At 44.9% G+C, this 18,691-nt stretch overlaps 1 protein-coding gene across 1 annotated transcript; it reads right to left on the bottom strand.

The window, feature by feature from the left end:
* Positions 1–1,483: 1,483 nt before the first annotated feature.
* Positions 1,484–2,308, bottom strand: LOC119958281 (probable G-protein coupled receptor 139). The gene has a single exon (XM_038786713.1). The coding sequence runs from the start codon at positions 2,306–2,308 to the stop codon at positions 1,484–1,486; it is 825 nt and encodes a 274-aa protein (XP_038642641.1).
* Between the last annotated feature and the right edge of the window lie 16,383 nt (positions 2,309–18,691).

Genomic DNA, 18,691 nt, shown 5'->3' with positions numbered 1-18,691 from the left:
TCTAGGTGTACAGGTCCATAGATTACTGAAAGGGGCAACACAGGTGGAGAACGTAGTCGAGAAGGCATACGGCATGCTTGCCTTCATTGGTCGGGGCATTAAGTATAAGAATTGACAAGTCACGTTGCAGCTGTATAGAACCTTAGTTAGTCCACACTTGGAGTGTAGTGTTCAATTCTGGTCGCCACACTACCAGAAGGATGTGGAGGCTTTAGAGAGGGTGCAGAACAGATTTACCAGGATGTTGCCTGGTATGGAGGGTATTCGCTATGAGGAGCGGTTGAATAAACCCGGTTTGTTCTCACTGGAACAACGGAGGTTGAAGGGCGACCTGATAGAGGTCGACAAAATTATTAGGGTCATAGACAGAATCGATAGTCAGAGGCTTTTTCCAAGGGTAGAGGGGTCAATTACTAGGGGGCATCGGTTTAAGGTGCGAGGGGCAATGTTTCGATTGTGTTTTTACACAGAATGTTGTGGGTGCCTGGAACTCGCTGCTGGAGGAGGTGGTGGAAGCAGGGACCATAGTGACATTTAAGGGGCATTTTGACAAATACATGAATAGGATGGGAATAGAGGAATACGGACCCCGGAAGTGTAGAACATTTTCGTTTTGACGGGCAGCTTGGTCGGCACAGGCTTGGAGGGACGAAGGGCCTGTGCTATACGTTTCTTTGTTCTTTGTTCTTTGTGCTCCCTCTTCATGGAAATGTGAAACTGAGGAACTGACTCCGTCTTCCTGGAAATGTGAAACATGAGGGACATCATGGTGCAGTTGGTGTTAAACACAGGTCTCAGTTCACTCTCAGGGCGACACGAAATGAACCTTGGACACTGTCCAGGGAATGATAAACTCTCAGTTCACCTTCAATTCACTGGACTTTTCGTTGAGATATGACTGTGTTTATAGATCGGAAAAAAAATAATACGAAATAGCGGCTTTGGAGTGGATGATTGATATGTTAGTCGTTGAATGTTGGATCAAGACTCTGAGGTCACGAATGTTGCTAAACAGAAATGTGTAGTGAAAGGCTGAGGGCAATGCACATGGTGTTCAACTCAAGTTTGTAATCCAGAGAAATCGAGAGGAACAGAGGGTGCAGAGTGACGGAGAGTGAGTGCGTTTTAAAAAAAATATTGAACCAACATTTCTGAAAAAAATGTTTTCCACAGCTTTTGTGGCACAGCTCAATTCAGACTATCTATCCATTCGATCAGGTTTTTCTCTAGAAGCTCTACACTGGTTGCTACGTAGAGATGCTGAACAGATTTTTTTTACCCGAACGGCCATCTGGAATGTGACCGAATTTCAAGCCCTGTCCTTCAAAACAAATGGCGGATTCATTAACCAAATAATCGCACCGAACAAGTAATTGGTGCACATAAATGGAGTTTGAGATCTAGAACGATTCCTGCTCTCGTTCAAATTATGCAAATCTCTGGACAGATGATGAACTGAACAAATCGAGTTCCTTGTCTGACCTCAGTTCTCCTTCCTGCTTGTCAGCTGGTTCAAGGGGTACTTTACCAGCATCTTCAATTGCTCCCTGAATTTGGTATTAGTCACCCCATAAATGAAAGTGTTTGTGGAGGAACTTGAAACCTGCAGCATGTATCCGACTTGTTCAAATACAACCAGTAAGTCAGTGTAATCTTCATAATTAGCACCTGAAATGTTATAATATAAGAATTCTGAAAAGGTTGTCAACCACAAAAGTGTGAAACTGCCTGAAACAGCAAATAACAAGATCAGTGACTTCCTTCTGCTCTCCATCTCTGGGTCACTGCGGTTCTCGCCATGGCTCTGATGCCTCAAGGCCTTACGGACTCGACTGGTCACCAAAATATGTCTGATCGTCAAAAAGTTGAACAATAAAATTAAAACGAGTGGGAGTACCGGGGTTAGGACGGAGTCACACCAGTCAAATATCACCCAACCGAGGTCAGTGAAATAGTTGCCTTTTGTTAAGCAATCCCACGGTACATTGTCAATTACCCTACCAGGTTCTAAAGTAAAGTAGAAGGGTATGCTTTTCAAACAGAAGCAAAGACAGATTGTCACAATCACCACCGATGCAGTTTTCTCTTTGCAATATTTTGTTTTCAACTGCTGGCAACAAATGGCAACAAATCGATCGAAGGTGAAAGCGACTGTTAACCAAACTGACGTGTTTGTAGATATATGGCTCATGACCACAATGACACTGCACAGAGGAGTAATGTCAAGGAAAGAGCCCTGGAAATAATAATAACTGATCCGATATAATATAACCTCATTAATTACAACCAGAAGATCAGCCACTGCCATGGCCACGAGATAGCGAGTGATGCACACGGAGAGACCACACTTTCCTTTGGATAATACCACGATCGCCGTCAAATTAACTGCAAAGCAAAGTCGGAAAACAGACAATAAATCATGGATTAAACTCGAAAGATTATTCCCCAAGTCTAATGGTTGGAGAGTGTATGTTGTAACATATGATGCATCAATGTTCTTAAAATCGTAGAACCCGCCCAGTGCTGGACCAGGCTATTTAACCATTGAGTCTGCACCTCGGAGAGAGTATCATGCCTTGGACATGCCTCCGCCCTATCCCTGTAACTCCACCGAACCTGCACATCTATGGAAAGTGGGAGGAAACAAGAGCAACCAAAGTAAATCCACGCAGACAGAGGGAGAATGTGCAAATCCCATGCAGTCAATCAAGGGCTAAATTGAACCGGGTCCCTGGTACTGTGAAGCAGCAGTGCTGACCACTGTGCCTTACTGCCATCGTCGAATGCTGCGATGCTGTTGGATTGCTACCTGTGTAACAGGAGCTTCAACATTGAGGGAATGGTTCTTTCTAATCCAGACCCAGTCAGGACCAATGCCTTATCCTCCAATTCGATGCCCATTTGGAAGACTGTGTTTGCATCTTCCTTTTGCCTGCATTCAATTTCGGGATTGCCTCTTATCTATCTGAATATATGGCTTTGCAACAGTGATAGAATCAGCAAAAATACATTATTTTGTGAGTTTCCCAATCCACGACTGAAATTTGAATAAATTACCTCTGATTGAAGGAGGGATACTGGCGAGGAAAGCAGAACCGAGCAGGTGAACTTGAAGAACGGTGCAAATAAATCAAGAATAAATTTAATAAATGAAATCCATATTTTAGAATGCCGACAGAGCAGAAGGAGACCAATCGGCCAATCGATTTTGCAGTAACCCCCAGAAAGAACACCCTACGTAGACTCACTCTTAGGGCAGCGTGGTAGCACTAGTGGTTAGCACTGTGGTTTCACAGCGCCAGGGTCCCAGGTTCGATTCCCCGCCGAGTCACTGTCTCTACGGAGTCTGCACGCTCTCTCCGTATCTGTGCGGTTTCCTCCGGGTGCACCCATTTCCTCCCATAGTCCAAAGACGTGCAGATTAAGTGGATTGGCCATGCTCAATTGCCCTTACTGTCCAAAAGGTTTAGGAGGGGTTATTGGGTTACGGGGAGAGGGTGGAAGTGAAGACTTCCGTTGGTCGGTGCAGCCTGGATGGGCCAAATGGCCTCCTTCTGAACCTTATGTTCTATGTTCACTCCCGTCCTATCCACAGAAGGTCATAACGTCACCGAAACTCACATCTTTGGACAGTACGGGGCAATTATTTAGCATCACCAATCAATCTATCCTGCACATCTCATGGTCTTACATTGGAAGTAAGCTGACCCGGGCGTATTCACTGTTCTGTATTTGTTATCACACCAGTATCGGGCTTGCAAGCGATCTTCAACTGTGTCTTTAAAGAAGAAGAAACACTATATCGTCGTCAGTCGCAGTTACTATAGCAGCGCAGGAAAATGAGCAAACAGCGTATGTATTAACGGTAAATAACTTGAAGCTCTGCTTGAAGTGAAGAAGAAAATATATTGGCCTTACTGGGGCCCATACTGTTTATTGCCTTATTTCGTATTTTATCACCTTGTCATTGACGCTTTAGGTCCATGGCTCTTTAATGGAGACATACCTTTATATTCGGTACATGAAACTCCCCAAGGTTGGTCCACTGAATTAAAGAAATTCAACAGAAGGAATACAATCGCCCACATTTGCTTGCAGTACCGTCTCTATTAAAAAGGGCCAAGTCAGTGGATGAGCGGTTTAGGAGTCCATGAGGGTTTGTAGACGTGAGTGAATAGTAGGTATTTTTTGATGAGTGAGTGAGTGGTTGAGGTAGCCAGTAGGTTCTGCGGGTGAGCATCTGACTGCAACAGGTGGTTGACATGGATAAGTGGATGACAGTGTCAGCTCGATGAGGAGGTGGATCGATGATGGATAAGATTGGCAAGGGACCAGAAGCCGAATGAGTAGGTTCTTCCCGGAGGTGGAGGACAGATGTGAACGGTGCCAAGGAGGCCCGGCCAATCAGCGCCAATGTTCTGGCCTTGTCCCAGACTTCCCGGGAACTGGACAGCCTTATTTGAGGCAATGTCCGAAGTGGTGAAAGTGAGGGTGGAACCATGCCCGAGAGAGGCAGTATTTGCGCCTCAACACAGCCAGATCTCTTCATGGGTAGGAGAGCGGACGCCATTGCCGCTGCCTCCCTGATCGCCCCCCACAGAATCCTGCTCGGCTGGCGGCCAGTAGCATCACGGGAAGCTGAAGACTGTCTGTCCGATCTATCGGAATATCTCCAAATGGAGAAAATTAAATTCGCCACCCAAGGGCCGGAAGAAGGCTTCCACAAAAAGTGGGAGCCACTCAGTCGGTTATTCAAAGACCTGTTTGTAGCCAACAACCAGGAAGCCGAAGATCAGGTGGGGGGAGGGGGGAGTGGGGAGACCCATGACACAGAAAGGAAATTCGGGAGGGGGTGGAAGGGGGGGGGGGGGGACTGTTCATGAAACAAGAACTCAACTCAGGCCACCAAGAGAAACAGGAGACATAGTGGGTGGAGGGAGCAGGGGCAACAACTACTTGAACCAAAGGGGAGAAAAACAAAGGGCTACCGCTGGGACGCAGAACACAGGGATCTCAATCACCACTGCAAAGACTGTAAGGAAGGAATTGAAAAAAGGGAAACTGCGATGTATCGATGGCAACAGTTGAAGCAGAACTATGTGTAAATAGTTTTCGTTTCACTTCTTATTCTCTCTTGTTTAACTCCAATTGATTGTTCATATTTATATTTGTTTTGCACAATAAAATATCAATAAAAACAAATAGATATATATTATTCTCGCTTCACACGCATGGGTGTGAAACAGCCTGGAAACAATCTATTGCACCTTGCAGTTTTGGCGACAGGAAACTCCCCAGTGCCACGTCATGGCTCATTACGTTTAGTGAAATCTAAAATAGCACAGGAGAAATCTTACTCACTTCACGGTGAACAGAAAATATCATAATACTGTCACAAATACTGTAGTCAAGTGTCAACACCTTTCACTCTGCATCAGTCTCCGTCAATTGAAACAACAGCAAACGATAGTCAATGGTTTTCCATTTAGAATTAGAACAAAGAACAAAGAGCAATGAACAAAGAAGAAAATAACAAAGAACAAAGAAAGGTCCAGCACAGGAACAGGCCCTTCGGCCCTGCAAGACTGCGCTGAACATGCTGCCCGTCTAAACTAAAATCTTCTACACTTCCTGGGTCCGTATCCCTCTATTCCCATCCTATTCGTGAATTTGTCAAGATGCCCCTTACACGTCACTATCGTCCCTGCTTCCACCATGTAATTTTCTATGTCACTCCGGAGCTACTTCCAGGCACCCACTACCCTCTATGTAAATAACTTGTCTCGGACATCTCCTCAAAACCTTGCCCCTCGCACTTAAAGGCTTGATGCAGAATCGATGGGCCGAATGGCCTCCCTCTGCACTCTATGTTCTATGTTTGTTCCATACCAGGCAACATCCTGGTAAATCTCTTCTGCACACTCTCAAAAGCCGCCACATCCTTCTGGTAGTGTGGCGACCAGAATTGAACACTGTACTCCAATCGTGGCCAACTACGGTTCTATACAGCTGCAACATGACTTGCCAATTTTTCGACTCAATGCCCCGGCCAATAAAGGCAAGAATGCCGGATGACTTCTTGACTACGTTCTCCACCTGTGTTGCCCCTTTCAGCGACTTGTGGACCTGTACACCTAGATCTCTAGAGATCACCTAGATCTATCTGACTGTCAATACTCTTGAGGGTTCTACCACGCACTGTATATTCCCTACCTGTATGAGACCTTCCAAAATGTATTACCTCACATTTTTCCGGATTAAATTCCATCTGCCATCTCTCCACCCAAGTCTCCAAACTATCTAAATCCTGCTGTATCCTCTAACAGTCCTCATCGCTATCTGCAATTCTACCAACCTTTGTGTCGTCTGCAAACTTACTAATCAGACAGTTACATTTACCTCCATATCATTTATATATACTACGAACAGCAAAGGTTCCACTGAACACTGTGGAACACCACTAGTCACAGCTCTCCAATGAGAAAATCACCCTTCCATTGCTACTCTCTGACCTCTGTGACCTAGCCAGTACTGTATCCATCGTGCCAGCTCACCCCTTATCCCGTGTGACTTCACCTTTTGTACCAGTCTGCCATGTGGGACCTTGTCAAAGGCCTTACAGAAGTCCATATAAAGAACATTCACTGCCCTACGTGCATCAATCATCTTTGTGACCTCTTCGAAAAAATCAAGCAAGTTAGTGAGACACAACCTCCCCTTCACAAAACCGTGCTGCCTCTCGCTAACACGTCCACTTGCTTCCAAATGGGTGCAGATTTTGTCTCCAGTAATTTCCCTACCAGTGACCGAAGGCGCAACGGACTGTATTTCCCTGGATTATCGTTATTACCCTTCTTAAACAAAGAAAAAACATTGGCTATCCTCCATTCCTCTGGGACATCACACAAAGACAGTGAGGAACCAAAGATTTTTGTCAAGGCATCGGCAATTTCCGCTCTTGCCTCGATCAGTATTTTGGGGTTGATCCCATCAGGCCTTGGGGACTTATCCACCTTAATATTTTTGAAGATGCCCAACACCTCGCCTTTTCGGATCTCAATATGACACAGGATATCTGCACACCCTTCACCAGACTCAACGTCCACCAATTCCTTCTCTTTGGTGAATACTGATGCAAAGTATTCAATTAATACCTCGCAATTTTCCTCTGGCTCCACACATAGATTCCCTCAGCTGTCCTTCAGTGGGAAAACCCTGTCACTGGCTACCCTCTTGCTTTTTATCTACGTGTAAAAAGCCTTGTGATTTTCCTTAACCCTATTTGCCAATGACATTTCGTGACCCCTTTTCGCCCACCTGGCTCCTTGCTTAAGTTCCTTCCTACTTTCCTTATATTCCACATATTTTTCGTTTGTTCCAAGCTTTCTAGCCCTGACAAATGCCTCGTTTTCGCTTTTGACGAGTCCTACAATATCTCTCGTTATCCAAGGTTACCGAAATTTGCTATATTTACCCTTCTTCCTCAGAGGAACATGCCGGTCCAGAATTCCTTTCAACTGACATTTGAAACCCTCCTGCATGTCAGATGTTGATTTGCTCTCAAACATGCTCCCGCAGTCTGGGTTTTTCAGTTCCCACGTAATATTGTTATAATTATCCTTCCCCCAAGTTAGCACATTCACCCGAGGACCAATCTTATACTTGTCCACCTGCACTTTAAATCTTATTGAATTGTGGTCAATGTTCCCGAAATGCTCTCTTACTGAAACATCTACCACCTGGCCGTGTTCATTCCCCAATACGAGGTCCAGTACAGCCCCTTCCCTAGTTGGACTATCTACATATTGTTTTGGGAAACCAACTTGGATGCTTTTTGCAAACTCTGGCCCGTCCAAGCCCCTTGTACTAAATAAGTCCCAGTCAATATTGGGGAAGTTAAAGTCTCATCACAACAATCCTCTTGCATTTACTCCTTTCCAAAATCTTTCTACCTATCAGGGGCTGTTTAGCACACAGCTAAATCGCTGGCTTTGAAAACAGACCAAGCAGGCCAGCAGCACGGTTCGATTCTCGTAACAGCCTCCCCGAACAGGCGCAGGAAAATGGCGCCTAACTTTTCACAGTTACTTCATTTGAAGCCTACTCGTGATAATAAGCCATTTTCATTTAATCTGTTCCTCTATCTCCTTCTGGCTGTTTGGGAGGCCTGTAGTAAACGCCCAATATTGTGACTGCACCCTTCTTATTCATGATCTCTACTTCTATAGCCTCGATGGCCTCTGAGCTGTCCAGCTGCGATATTCTGCCTAACAGTAGCGCAACTCATCCACCCCTTTTACGTCCCCCTCTATCCCGCCTGTAACATCTGAATCCTGGAATGTTTAGCTGCCAATCCTGTCTTTCCCTCAAACAGATCCCTTTAATGGCAACAACATCATAGTTACGCGTATTAATCCAAGATCTAAATTCATCTGCCTTACCTGTTATACTTCTTGCATTAAAATATATGCACTGCAGGTCACCAGTCCCGCTGTTTTCAGCAGCATCTCCCTGTCTGCTGTTCCTCAGAGCGATACTGGCCGTATTTCCTAGGTCAATTTTTTCACGTTCTCACCAATTGATCCGATACCCACCCCCAGCCATACTAGTTTACACTCTCCCCTGTGACACTAGCAAACCTAACGGCCAGGATATTTATGCCTCTTCAGTTTAGATGCAACACGTCCTTCTTGTGCAGGTCACACCTGCAGCAGAAGAGCTCCCAGTGGTCCAGATCAATGAAACCCTCCCTCCTACGCCAGCTGTTCAGCCACGTGTTTAGCTGCTCTATCTTTTTATTTCTAACCTCAGTGGAATACCGAGATTACAACCCTTGACTTCCTGTCTTTTAATTTTCTGCCTCGCTCCCTAAACTGCAGCTGCAGGACCTCGTCCACCTTCCTGCCTATGTTGTTAGTATCAATATGTACCACGACCCATACCTGTTTGCTCTCCCACTTCAGTATGCCCCCTCCCCGTTCTGACACATCCTGCCCCCTGGCACCAGGGAGGAAGCATACCATTCTGGAGTCACTTTCACGTCCACCGAAGCGCCCATCTCTGCCCCTGACGATGGCACCCACTCTGACTATTGCTCTTCTGCGCTTTGACAATCCTTGCTGAACATCAGTCCTAGCCGTGGTGCCACTGCTCTGGCTGCTGTTGTTTTCGCCTGATAAGCTATTCCCCCAAAAGAATCCAGAGCGGTATACATATTTGAGAGGGGGTGAACCACAAAGGATTCATGCACGGACTGCCTGCCCCTTCTGGCTGTTACTTCATCTCTCCACCTGCACCTTGGGTGTCACCACATCTATATAATTGCTATCTATGACGCTTGCCGTCACCTGTATGCTCGTCAGTGCATCAAACTGCTGCTCCAACCTAACCATGCTGTCTGTGTGGAGCCCCATTTGGGTGCACTTTCTGCAGATGAAGCCATCCGGAGCGATGAAAGCCTCTCGGAAGTGCCAGATCTCACAGTCAGATTACTGCACCCCTCCAATTGACGTTGCGTTGACTAATTAATGAATTAAATTAAAAAATACATTTTTAAAAAAGTTACCGTGAACTATATATTTCCTAGCACTAGATTTCTACTATAAATGTAAATGCGAAATACAGTACTCCCCGGTTTCTGGCTTAAATACCCCTCTGAAGTATGATTAAGTAATTAATTAAGTTTAATTCGTATAACAATGTTTAATTTTTAAATTTAGTGCAGATTAACTACCAGCCAATCATGTCACAACTTTCCTGTGACGTCACTTTTCAGTCACCCCCCCTCCCCTCCACCAGTCGGCTCAGTCAGAATAGCAGAATATCCCAAGCTGTTCCCTGTCTCTCACTCCCGCTCCAGAAAATGAAGGCCTCTGTAACCTGGAGGTAAGATTTTATACCACCGACCTTCCGAGGGTGCTCTCTGGTTTTCTCTCTGCTTCCAGGAATGCACTCTGGATCCCTCCCTGTAAATTACCAGTTACAAAGCCAAAGGAAGAAAACAGAAGAAAAAGGGAAACAGCACCTACTCCCACTCCGCGCTGAATTACCACACTGCCCCAAATTACCAAATTCCAATTCCCACTCTGTCTGCGACTCACTCAGCATGTGTCTCCTTTACAAACTGATGTTCTTTTTTTTTAATTTTTGGAGTACCGTATTATTTTTATTTCAATTAAGGGGCTTCTTTTTGTGTTTATACCACCTAACCTGTCCATGTTTGGGTAGTGGGGGTGAGACCCATGAGACACGGAGAGAATGTCCCAACTCCACACGGACAGTGACCTGGGTCCGGAATAGAATCTGGGTCCTCGGCACCGTGAGGCAGCAGTGCTAACAACTGCGCCACCGTGGTGCCCTCATCTGAATGCAAGTAACAAAAAACTGCATTCCTTGTTCATCAATCCATCTCCTATCCCTAAATCCATCTCACGCATTTCCATAATGCAGGAATATCTCAATCGGAGCTTCTTCTCATCATTTCTCACGTGTTAATACACTTGCCTGTGTAAACTACATTGCACTGACTATCAGATTCCGAAAATTGCCACAGAAAAGTGATTGGTTATTTTAAACTTTAAAACGGAAGTATTGTAACATGTGCTTGAATCCTGTCGTACAGAAATGTTGTCCCTGTCAGATGACAGTTTTTCGGTAACATTGCGACATTGAGGTACCCCACGGACTGCATTTGACCACATCTGTGGCAATTCCAAAATTTAAGATTAACTGATGTCTGGATTGTGTGAATCCATCTCTGAAAATATATGAACAATTTGAACTTCCACTGTTTCTGTCTTCTCATCATTTACAAAGAACACGGTGCTATCATTTCTGTACATCATCTTATATTTCCCTCCACTGAAACAACCGCACCAGTTCTGTCTATTCACGAAACATTAATATCTCTCTGCAATTTGATGTTTCCAGTCAAACCGAATAGGTAGCAATTACTCACTCAATGTTTGCAATATTTAATTAATTAAGTTTCTTACCAGGCACACCAATTAGAGCAAGTATAAGGTAATAGATTTCTATCGCACGGCGAAATGTTTCAATCATTTTATACGTGAAGAAATCCTATACCTTCGACCTGCTTTATCACTATTAAATTCTGGGACGTTACATTCCCAGAGACGGCATTATCTGCTGTTTGGGATGTCCACTGGGACAGCGAGCTTGGAAAATAATTGATGTCATTTCCAGTTGCTCTAACAAACAGATTGCAACAGCCTATTCCACTTCAGATGGGTCGGAATATAACTGATTGTTCATTACCCGCTTTCAGTATAGGGGCGGCGTTTAATTGAACAATTTTCATAATAATTAGTGAACACTTTTTCTCCTTTTGTCAATTTAAGGGACAATTTAGCTTGGCCAATACACCTAGCCGGAACATCTTTTGGGTTGTGGCAGTGAATCCCACACAGACATGGGGGGGGGGGGGGGGGGGTGGTGGAGTGTGCCAACTCCACACGGACAGTCTCACAGAGGCAGGACCGAACCGGGGACCTCGGCCCAGTGAAGCAGCAGTCCTAACCCACTGCGCCACACTACTGCCGCCATATTCTAGCAAAAATGATTTAATAACTTCAAACATAATCCAGTAGGTTTGAAGTCCTTGACTTCCTCACCAACAGGTCGCAATCTGTCAGGATAGGCAACAGCACCTCCTCCTCAACACCGGAGCCCCGCAAGAATGTGTGCTCAGTCCTCTACTGTAGTCCCGATACACAAATGACTGTGTGGCAGGATATAACTCAAACTTAATCTGTACGTTTTCGGATGATATGATAGTGGTGGCCTTAATTCAAACAATGACAAATCGAATTACATGAGGGAGATAAATCCAAAAACAACCTATCTCTAATTGGCGGACTTCAGGAAGCGTAGGAGGACACAAACATCCCCATCTGCATCAATGGCTCTGAAGTGAAGATGGTTGATAGCTTTAAGTTTTTGGGGCCACCATCACCAACTGTTTGTCGCAGTCCACGTTAATGCAACAGTCAAGAAAGACCAACAACGTCTCGACTTCCTACCTAAGAGAATGAAATTCGTCATGTCTGCATTGAATTTTAAAAACTTCTACAGATGTGCCAGAGAAAGCATCCTATCCGGCTGCATCACAGCCTGGCATGGCAAGTGCTCGGTCCAAGATCGTAAGAAACTGCAGAGCGTGGTGAACTCAGCTCAAAACATCACACACGCTTGTCACTTACTCATTGATTCTGTAGACACCTCGCGTTCCCCAGGAAGGCAAACAGCATTGTCAGAGACCCCTCCCACCCAGGCATTGCCTTCTTCCAGACACTTCCATCAGACAGCAGTTACAGAAGTCTGACGCCCCGCACACCCAGACACAGGAACACCTTTTTTCCCCACAGCTGCAAGACCCCTCAACGACTCCCCCTCAGACTGATCTGTCCCCTGTAAGAACACTATTCACGCCGCCAGGTGCTGCCCTTGCTCATGCATTTGCTTTGTTTGGGCCATTGTCCGGACTCCACCCAATCATTTTGTATCGATGCACCGCTTGTCAAAGTTCACTGTTGATTATTCTTTTTGTACATACTGTGTAACTTCCCTCGGCCGCAGAAATATACTTTTCACTGTACTTCGTTCCATAGGACAAAAAATCAAATCAAATGGTTTGCACCCTGTTGTTAATTCGACAGTCAGATTCCAAATGCCACACTGCACCTTTCAGAGTTAATCTATATGAAGCTGCTTGTTGAACCATTAATATTTCTGTGCAAATAAGATGGGATTTAGTATCCCTAAATCAACTTAAACCATACTGGATGATGGTTGAAGCAATTGCATAATCTTTGCTATAATGTTTTAATTATGGGCCAAGCTTTACAGAATACCAAAGTATACCATGGAGTTCATCTGACGCACAACCTTTAATAGATTTTGGTTATAGAACATAGAACATAGAACAGCACAGCACAGAACAGGCCCTTCGGCCCTCAATGTTGTGCCGAGCCATGGTCACCCTACTCAAACCCACGTATCCACCCCATACCCGTAACCCAACAACCCCCCCCCCCCTTAACCTTACTTTTATTAGGACACTACGGGCAATTTAGCATGGCCAATCCACCTAACCCGCACATCTTTGGACTGTGGGAGGAACCCGGAGGACCCGGAGGAAACTCACGCACACAGGGGGAGGACGTGCAGACTGCACACAGACAGTGACCCAGCCAGGAATGGAACCTGGGACCCTGGAGCTGTGAAGCATTTATGCTAACAACCATGCTACCCTGCTGCCCTTATGGGGAGCACAAAGGCCCAGTTTACAGGATTGATGCTAAAATTATTTTTACACAAATTCAATGTAAATCCTATGACTCCAGTCAACATTCCATAAACACACAGTAAACAATTTATCAACTACAAACCCTGATAACCTCCCAAAAGATATAGTATTCTGTAGATAACCCTTAATAGCTTTCCAAACAACATCCAGAAGTCAAAAAACCCTTTTAACAAATACAGTAGGGTTGCATTCCTTGCAAAAACACTTATTACTTTGAAATCTTCAAGTGATCTGCTTCCACAGTCCAAAGATGTGCAGGTTAGGTGGATTGGCCATGGTAAATTGCCCTTAGTGTCCAAAATTGCCCTTAGTGTTGGGTGGGGTTACTGGCTTATGGGGATAGGGTGGAGGTGTTAACCATGGGTAGGGTGCTCTTTCCGGGGGCCGGTGCAGACTCGATGGGCCGAATGGCCTCCTTCTCCATTTTAAATTCTATCTATGTAAATCACTACAACCATTCGATCAAGCAGACTTCTCTGAAACGGACATTCACATGACACCTCCCCCAAGAAAAAATAAATAAACCATCAACTTTAAGGTGTTTTCATTTTTCATCTTTTCAATTTTCTTTAAGACATATTGACAGTGAATATACTGTTTTCAACAAAACAAAACACGCAAAATTTATAATAACAGATTCCATTTTAGTCCACCTTCCACCACCGAACCTGCTTCTCTTCGTCACATTCGTGACAAAGCATCGGCTATCACGTTTTCCCGTACTTCCACATGTATTATTTTTAATTGAAATGGCTGTAACAATAAACTCCATCGAGACAGTCTTGCATTGTTATTCCGGTATCGCTCAATGGACTATGATCAGCATATATAATCGTGTCAGACGAATTGTTGGAAATGTAAATATGAGAATCTTGCAAAGGAAGCACCAAGCTCAAAGTCTCATTCTGAATCGTTGAAGACTACTTCTGGTGCTAATTTAATTACTTCGACAAATAACCAATAAGCCCCTCTAGTCTTTCGTTGCCTTCGTGTAAAAACACAGCACGTGCACCTACATCACTCGCATCAACAGCCACTTTGAACGGTTTTGTATAATTTGGGGTGGCCAACACAGAAGCTGTGGTTACAAACATCCTTCAGGCATTCGAATGCCTGTTGACACTCTGCTTCCCAATTAAATTTGCTACCGTTCTTTAGCAAGTCCGTCAGTGGAGCAACCGCAATGCTAAAGTTCTGCTCAAATTTCCGGTAAAACCCACACATGCCAAGAAATCGCATTATTTCCTTTCGTGTCGAGGGCATTGGAAACTCCCCAATAAATTTGGTTTTCACATCTCGGGGGACCAATCGACCTGTCCCATTGTATGGCCAAGGAAAGTGATGTGGGCTTTTCCAAATTCACTTTTGGCTAAGTTTACCACCGAACCCGCCTCCTGAAGTCCATCGAATAACTCCATCAGATGTTTTCATGTCTTACTGAAAATTACCAGATCTTCGATGTGTACCGCACAATTGGGTAATCTTGAAACAACTTTGTTAGTTAACCGTTGAAATGTGGCTGGGGCGTATTTCATGCCAAATGGCATAAATTTGAACTGGTATATACCATCCGGAGTCACAAAAGCTGAAATCACCTTCGCCTTTTGGGATAGTAACATTGAAGTAGAGCCAGTTTGGAAATAAAAGCTGATTGTCCCACTTTCTCAATGCAATCCTCCAAACGTGGAATAGGACATGAGTCCGTGCTTGTAACTTCATTAACCTTTCTATGGTCCACACACAACCGTTGGGTACCGCCTGGTTTCGGTACCGTCACTATGGGTGAGCTCCATTGGCTGTAACCCACTTCAATTATACCATTTGTAAGCATACTTTCAATTTCCTTGTTAACCTGTGCCAATTTTAAAGGGTTAAGTCATTGGCCTGCTGCAATATTCCCGTGACGCTCAACGGAAACTGGAGGAACAACATCTCATCTTCAGGTGAGGCATGCTACAGCCTTCCGGTCTCAATATCGAATTCAACAACTTCAGATGATTAGCTCGACCCCACCTCGACACATTTGTTTTCATCCCATTTCATTTTAACTGTATTTTAAATTTTTTCTTTCTTGTCTTTCTTAATACATATTTAAACAACCCCATCTTATCTACCTTTCCTTACCCTTTCACTTCTTTGCTTCTCCCTTCCCCTCTCCCCCGTATCTTCAGTTCACTTTATCATGTTAGTTTCTCTACTGTTTTGCCTTTCACATCTTTTGTTCTCTGTCGGAACTTGCGTTAGCACTCATTCCCCTTGGTTTCTGTGGCCATTTGCAGCCGGTTTCTCTGGGTTTATGTGGCTATGACTCATCTTTCATTCTCATTTCGCAGCATAACTATTTCCCACTTTTTCTGTCTGTTAGCTTTGACAGAATCATCGGACTCGAAAAGTTCGCTCTTTTCTCTCCCTACAGATGCTGCCAGACCTGCTGAGATTTTCCAGCATTTTCTCTTTCGTTTCATTTGCAGCATCCTCGGTAATTTTATTTTGTCCACTGTATCTGTCAATTTCAAGAAACGTGTTGCGAGATCTAGACGGTCCATGTGAATTTCTGATGTTTGATCTATCAGATTCTGCTGTGTAAAGGACACTTACAGGATACTGGGAGGCTTGAATATAGTGGATGTGGAGAGGATGTTTCCACTTGTAGGAAAAATCTAGAACCAGAGGACACAGTCTCAGTCTAAAGGGTCGATCCTTTAAAACAGATTTTTAAAAAATATAAATTTAAAATGCCCAATTCTTTTTTCCCAATTAAGGGGAAATGTAACGTGGCCAATTAACCCACCCTGCACATCTTTGGGTTGCGGGGGCGAAACCCACGCAAACACGGGGAGAATGTGTAAACTCCACACGGACAGTGACCCAGAGCCGGGATCGGACCAGGGACCTCGGAGCCGTGAGGCAGCAATGCTAACCACTGCGCCACCGTGCTGCCCTGAGAACAGAGATGAGGAGGATTGTTTTCAGCCAGAGGGTGATGAATCTGTGGAACTCTTTGCCGAAGAAAGCTGTGGAGGCCAAATCATTGAGTGTCTTTGAGATAGAGATAGATGGGGTCTTGACTAATAAGGGGATCAGGGGTTATGGGGAGAAGGCAGGAGAATGGTATGAGAAAAATGTCAGCCACGATTGAATGGTGGGGCAGACTCCATGGGCCAAGTGGCCTAATTCTGCTCCTATGTCTTATGGTCCTATGGACCTGTCCAGTATACCTGTCAGTTTTAGTAAACACTGTGCTGGTCCTACACGGACCATATGAATTTCTGACGTTTGATCAGATTGTGCAGTGTAAAGGTGTCTTCTCCACTGTAGTTTCAGTTAACATGGTGCGGATACTACATGGTCCATGTGAAATTCTGATCTTTCATCTATCAAATATGATGTGTAAAGTTGACTTAACCACTTCATTGTCAGTTTCAGGTAAACATAACTGAGTGACAGTTACCTGTCATCACCTAAAGGCACTGCTTGGAACTATTTTAGTCCGAAGTACCAGGTTGCGGGGAGTCGTCATCTCAGGCCTATTTAAAAGAGCAATTTTAAACTCATCCCCAGTGAGCCAGAAAAGATACAGCCAGAGTGAGACACATCGAAGCGGGAGTTTGGGAATTTGAAGCAAGGTTGGAATTCGAGACCTGGTGGAGAAGGGGTGCCTTTAATCCCTTCGTTTTTACACTAATTTGCAGGGAGTGGCCTTCTCCTGTTGTTTGTAATGACAAGGGAGAGAACTGATTGTGAGTCGCAGGAAAGGCAGAATAGTCCTTCATATCGGGAGCGGAGCTGAGTGGGAGAAATCTGGACTGCAGTCTGAGGAGGAAAGGGATATTTGTGTTTGTGTCTGTGTCTATCCGTGTTTTCAAATTGTGGGGCGGGAGGGCGGCTCCCAAAGTGACATCACAGTTCAAAGATTAGTACTTAGCATTTCAATTTTACAGTAAAAATCTAGGGAAAGGGACCACATAGTTAATCGTGACTTAATCTCGTAACAGTTTATGTGATTACTTTGAATTAATAAATAAATTAACTAGTGCTGGAATGTCACTCTAGCTGTGCTCTAACTGTGAGATGTGCGAGATCCGTGACACTTCCAGCATTCCGGTCGACTACGTCTGCAGCAAGTGTAACCAATGGCATCTCCTCACAGACAGCGTGGTTCGGTTGGAGCAACAGTTTAATGAACTGAGGAGCACACAGGTGGAATGACGCGTCATATATAAGAGTTATAGAGACGTGGTCACACCCAAGGTGAAGGCAAACAGATGGGTGACCGTTGGAAAGGGCTAACAGTCAGCACAGGAATCCCCTGTGGCTGCCCACTCTCTGACAGGTATACCATTTTGGATACGGTTGGGGGAAGCCTTCCAGGGTCAAATGTTTTTTTAAAAATAAACTTAGAACCGAATAATTGTTTTCCAATTATGGGGCAATTTAGCGTGGCCAATCCACCTAACCTGCATATCTTTGGATTGTGAGGGTGAAACCCACGCAGAACCGGGAGAATGTGCAAACTCCACACGGACAGTGACGCCGGGCCGGGATTCAAACCCGGGTCCTCAGCGCCGTAGGCAGCAATGCCAACCTATGTGCCACGTGCCACCCCTCTTTCAGGGTAAAACATCAGCAGCCTGAACAGTGGCACCACAACTTGCTCTGATGCTCAGCAGGGGAGGGCAAAGTGCATGCAATAGAGATGTTATTATTATTAGAATCATAGAATTTAGAGTGCAGAAGGATGCCATTCGGCACATCGAATCCGCACCGGCCTTGAAAAGAACATCCTATTTCAGCCAACATCTCCACCCTATCCCCAAAAGCCAGTAATCTCATCTAACCTTATTGGACACGAATGGCAATTTAACATAGTAAGTCCACCTAACTTGCAAATCTTTAGACTGTGGGAGGAAACTGGAGCACCCGGAGCAAACCGACGCAGGCACTGGGAGAACGTGCAGACTCCTCAACGACAGTGACCCAGGGAATGGAACCTGGGACCCTGGAGCTGTGAAGCAGCTGTGTTAAACATTGTGCTGCAGTGCAGAAGTGAGATAGTTAAAGGGGACTAGATAGTCAGTGGTTCAGATAGGCGCTTCAGCAGACGGGAAAAATACTCCATTACGGTAAGTTGTCTCCCTGGTGCCAGGGTCGAGGACGTCTCTGAACGAACACAGGACACTCTAAAAGGGAAGATGAACAGTTAGAGTTCGCAGCACACATAGATACTATCGACAGAGGCAGATAGCGTGATGAGGTCCTGCAGGAGTTCAGGAAGTTCGGCAATAATCTAAAAAACAGGACTTCTTGCTATGTAACCTCAGGATTACTCTCTGTGCCACGCGCCAGTGAGTCTAGAAATAGAAG

The sequence above is a fragment of the Scyliorhinus canicula genome, chromosome 29, assembly GCF_902713615.1.
Source record: "Scyliorhinus canicula chromosome 29, sScyCan1.1, whole genome shotgun sequence".
NCBI classification, from domain to species: Eukaryota; Metazoa; Chordata; class Chondrichthyes; order Carcharhiniformes; family Scyliorhinidae; genus Scyliorhinus; species Scyliorhinus canicula.
The sequence above is the reverse complement of the archived record's forward strand: the minus strand, read 5'-3'. Positions and strand labels throughout refer to the sequence as shown.

Bases quoted from the DNA above. Each gene is read 5' to 3' on its own strand.
- LOC119958281 (XM_038786713.1), bottom strand. From the start codon at position 2,308: ATGGCAGTGGCTGATCTTCTGGTTGTAATTAATGAGGTTATATTATAT.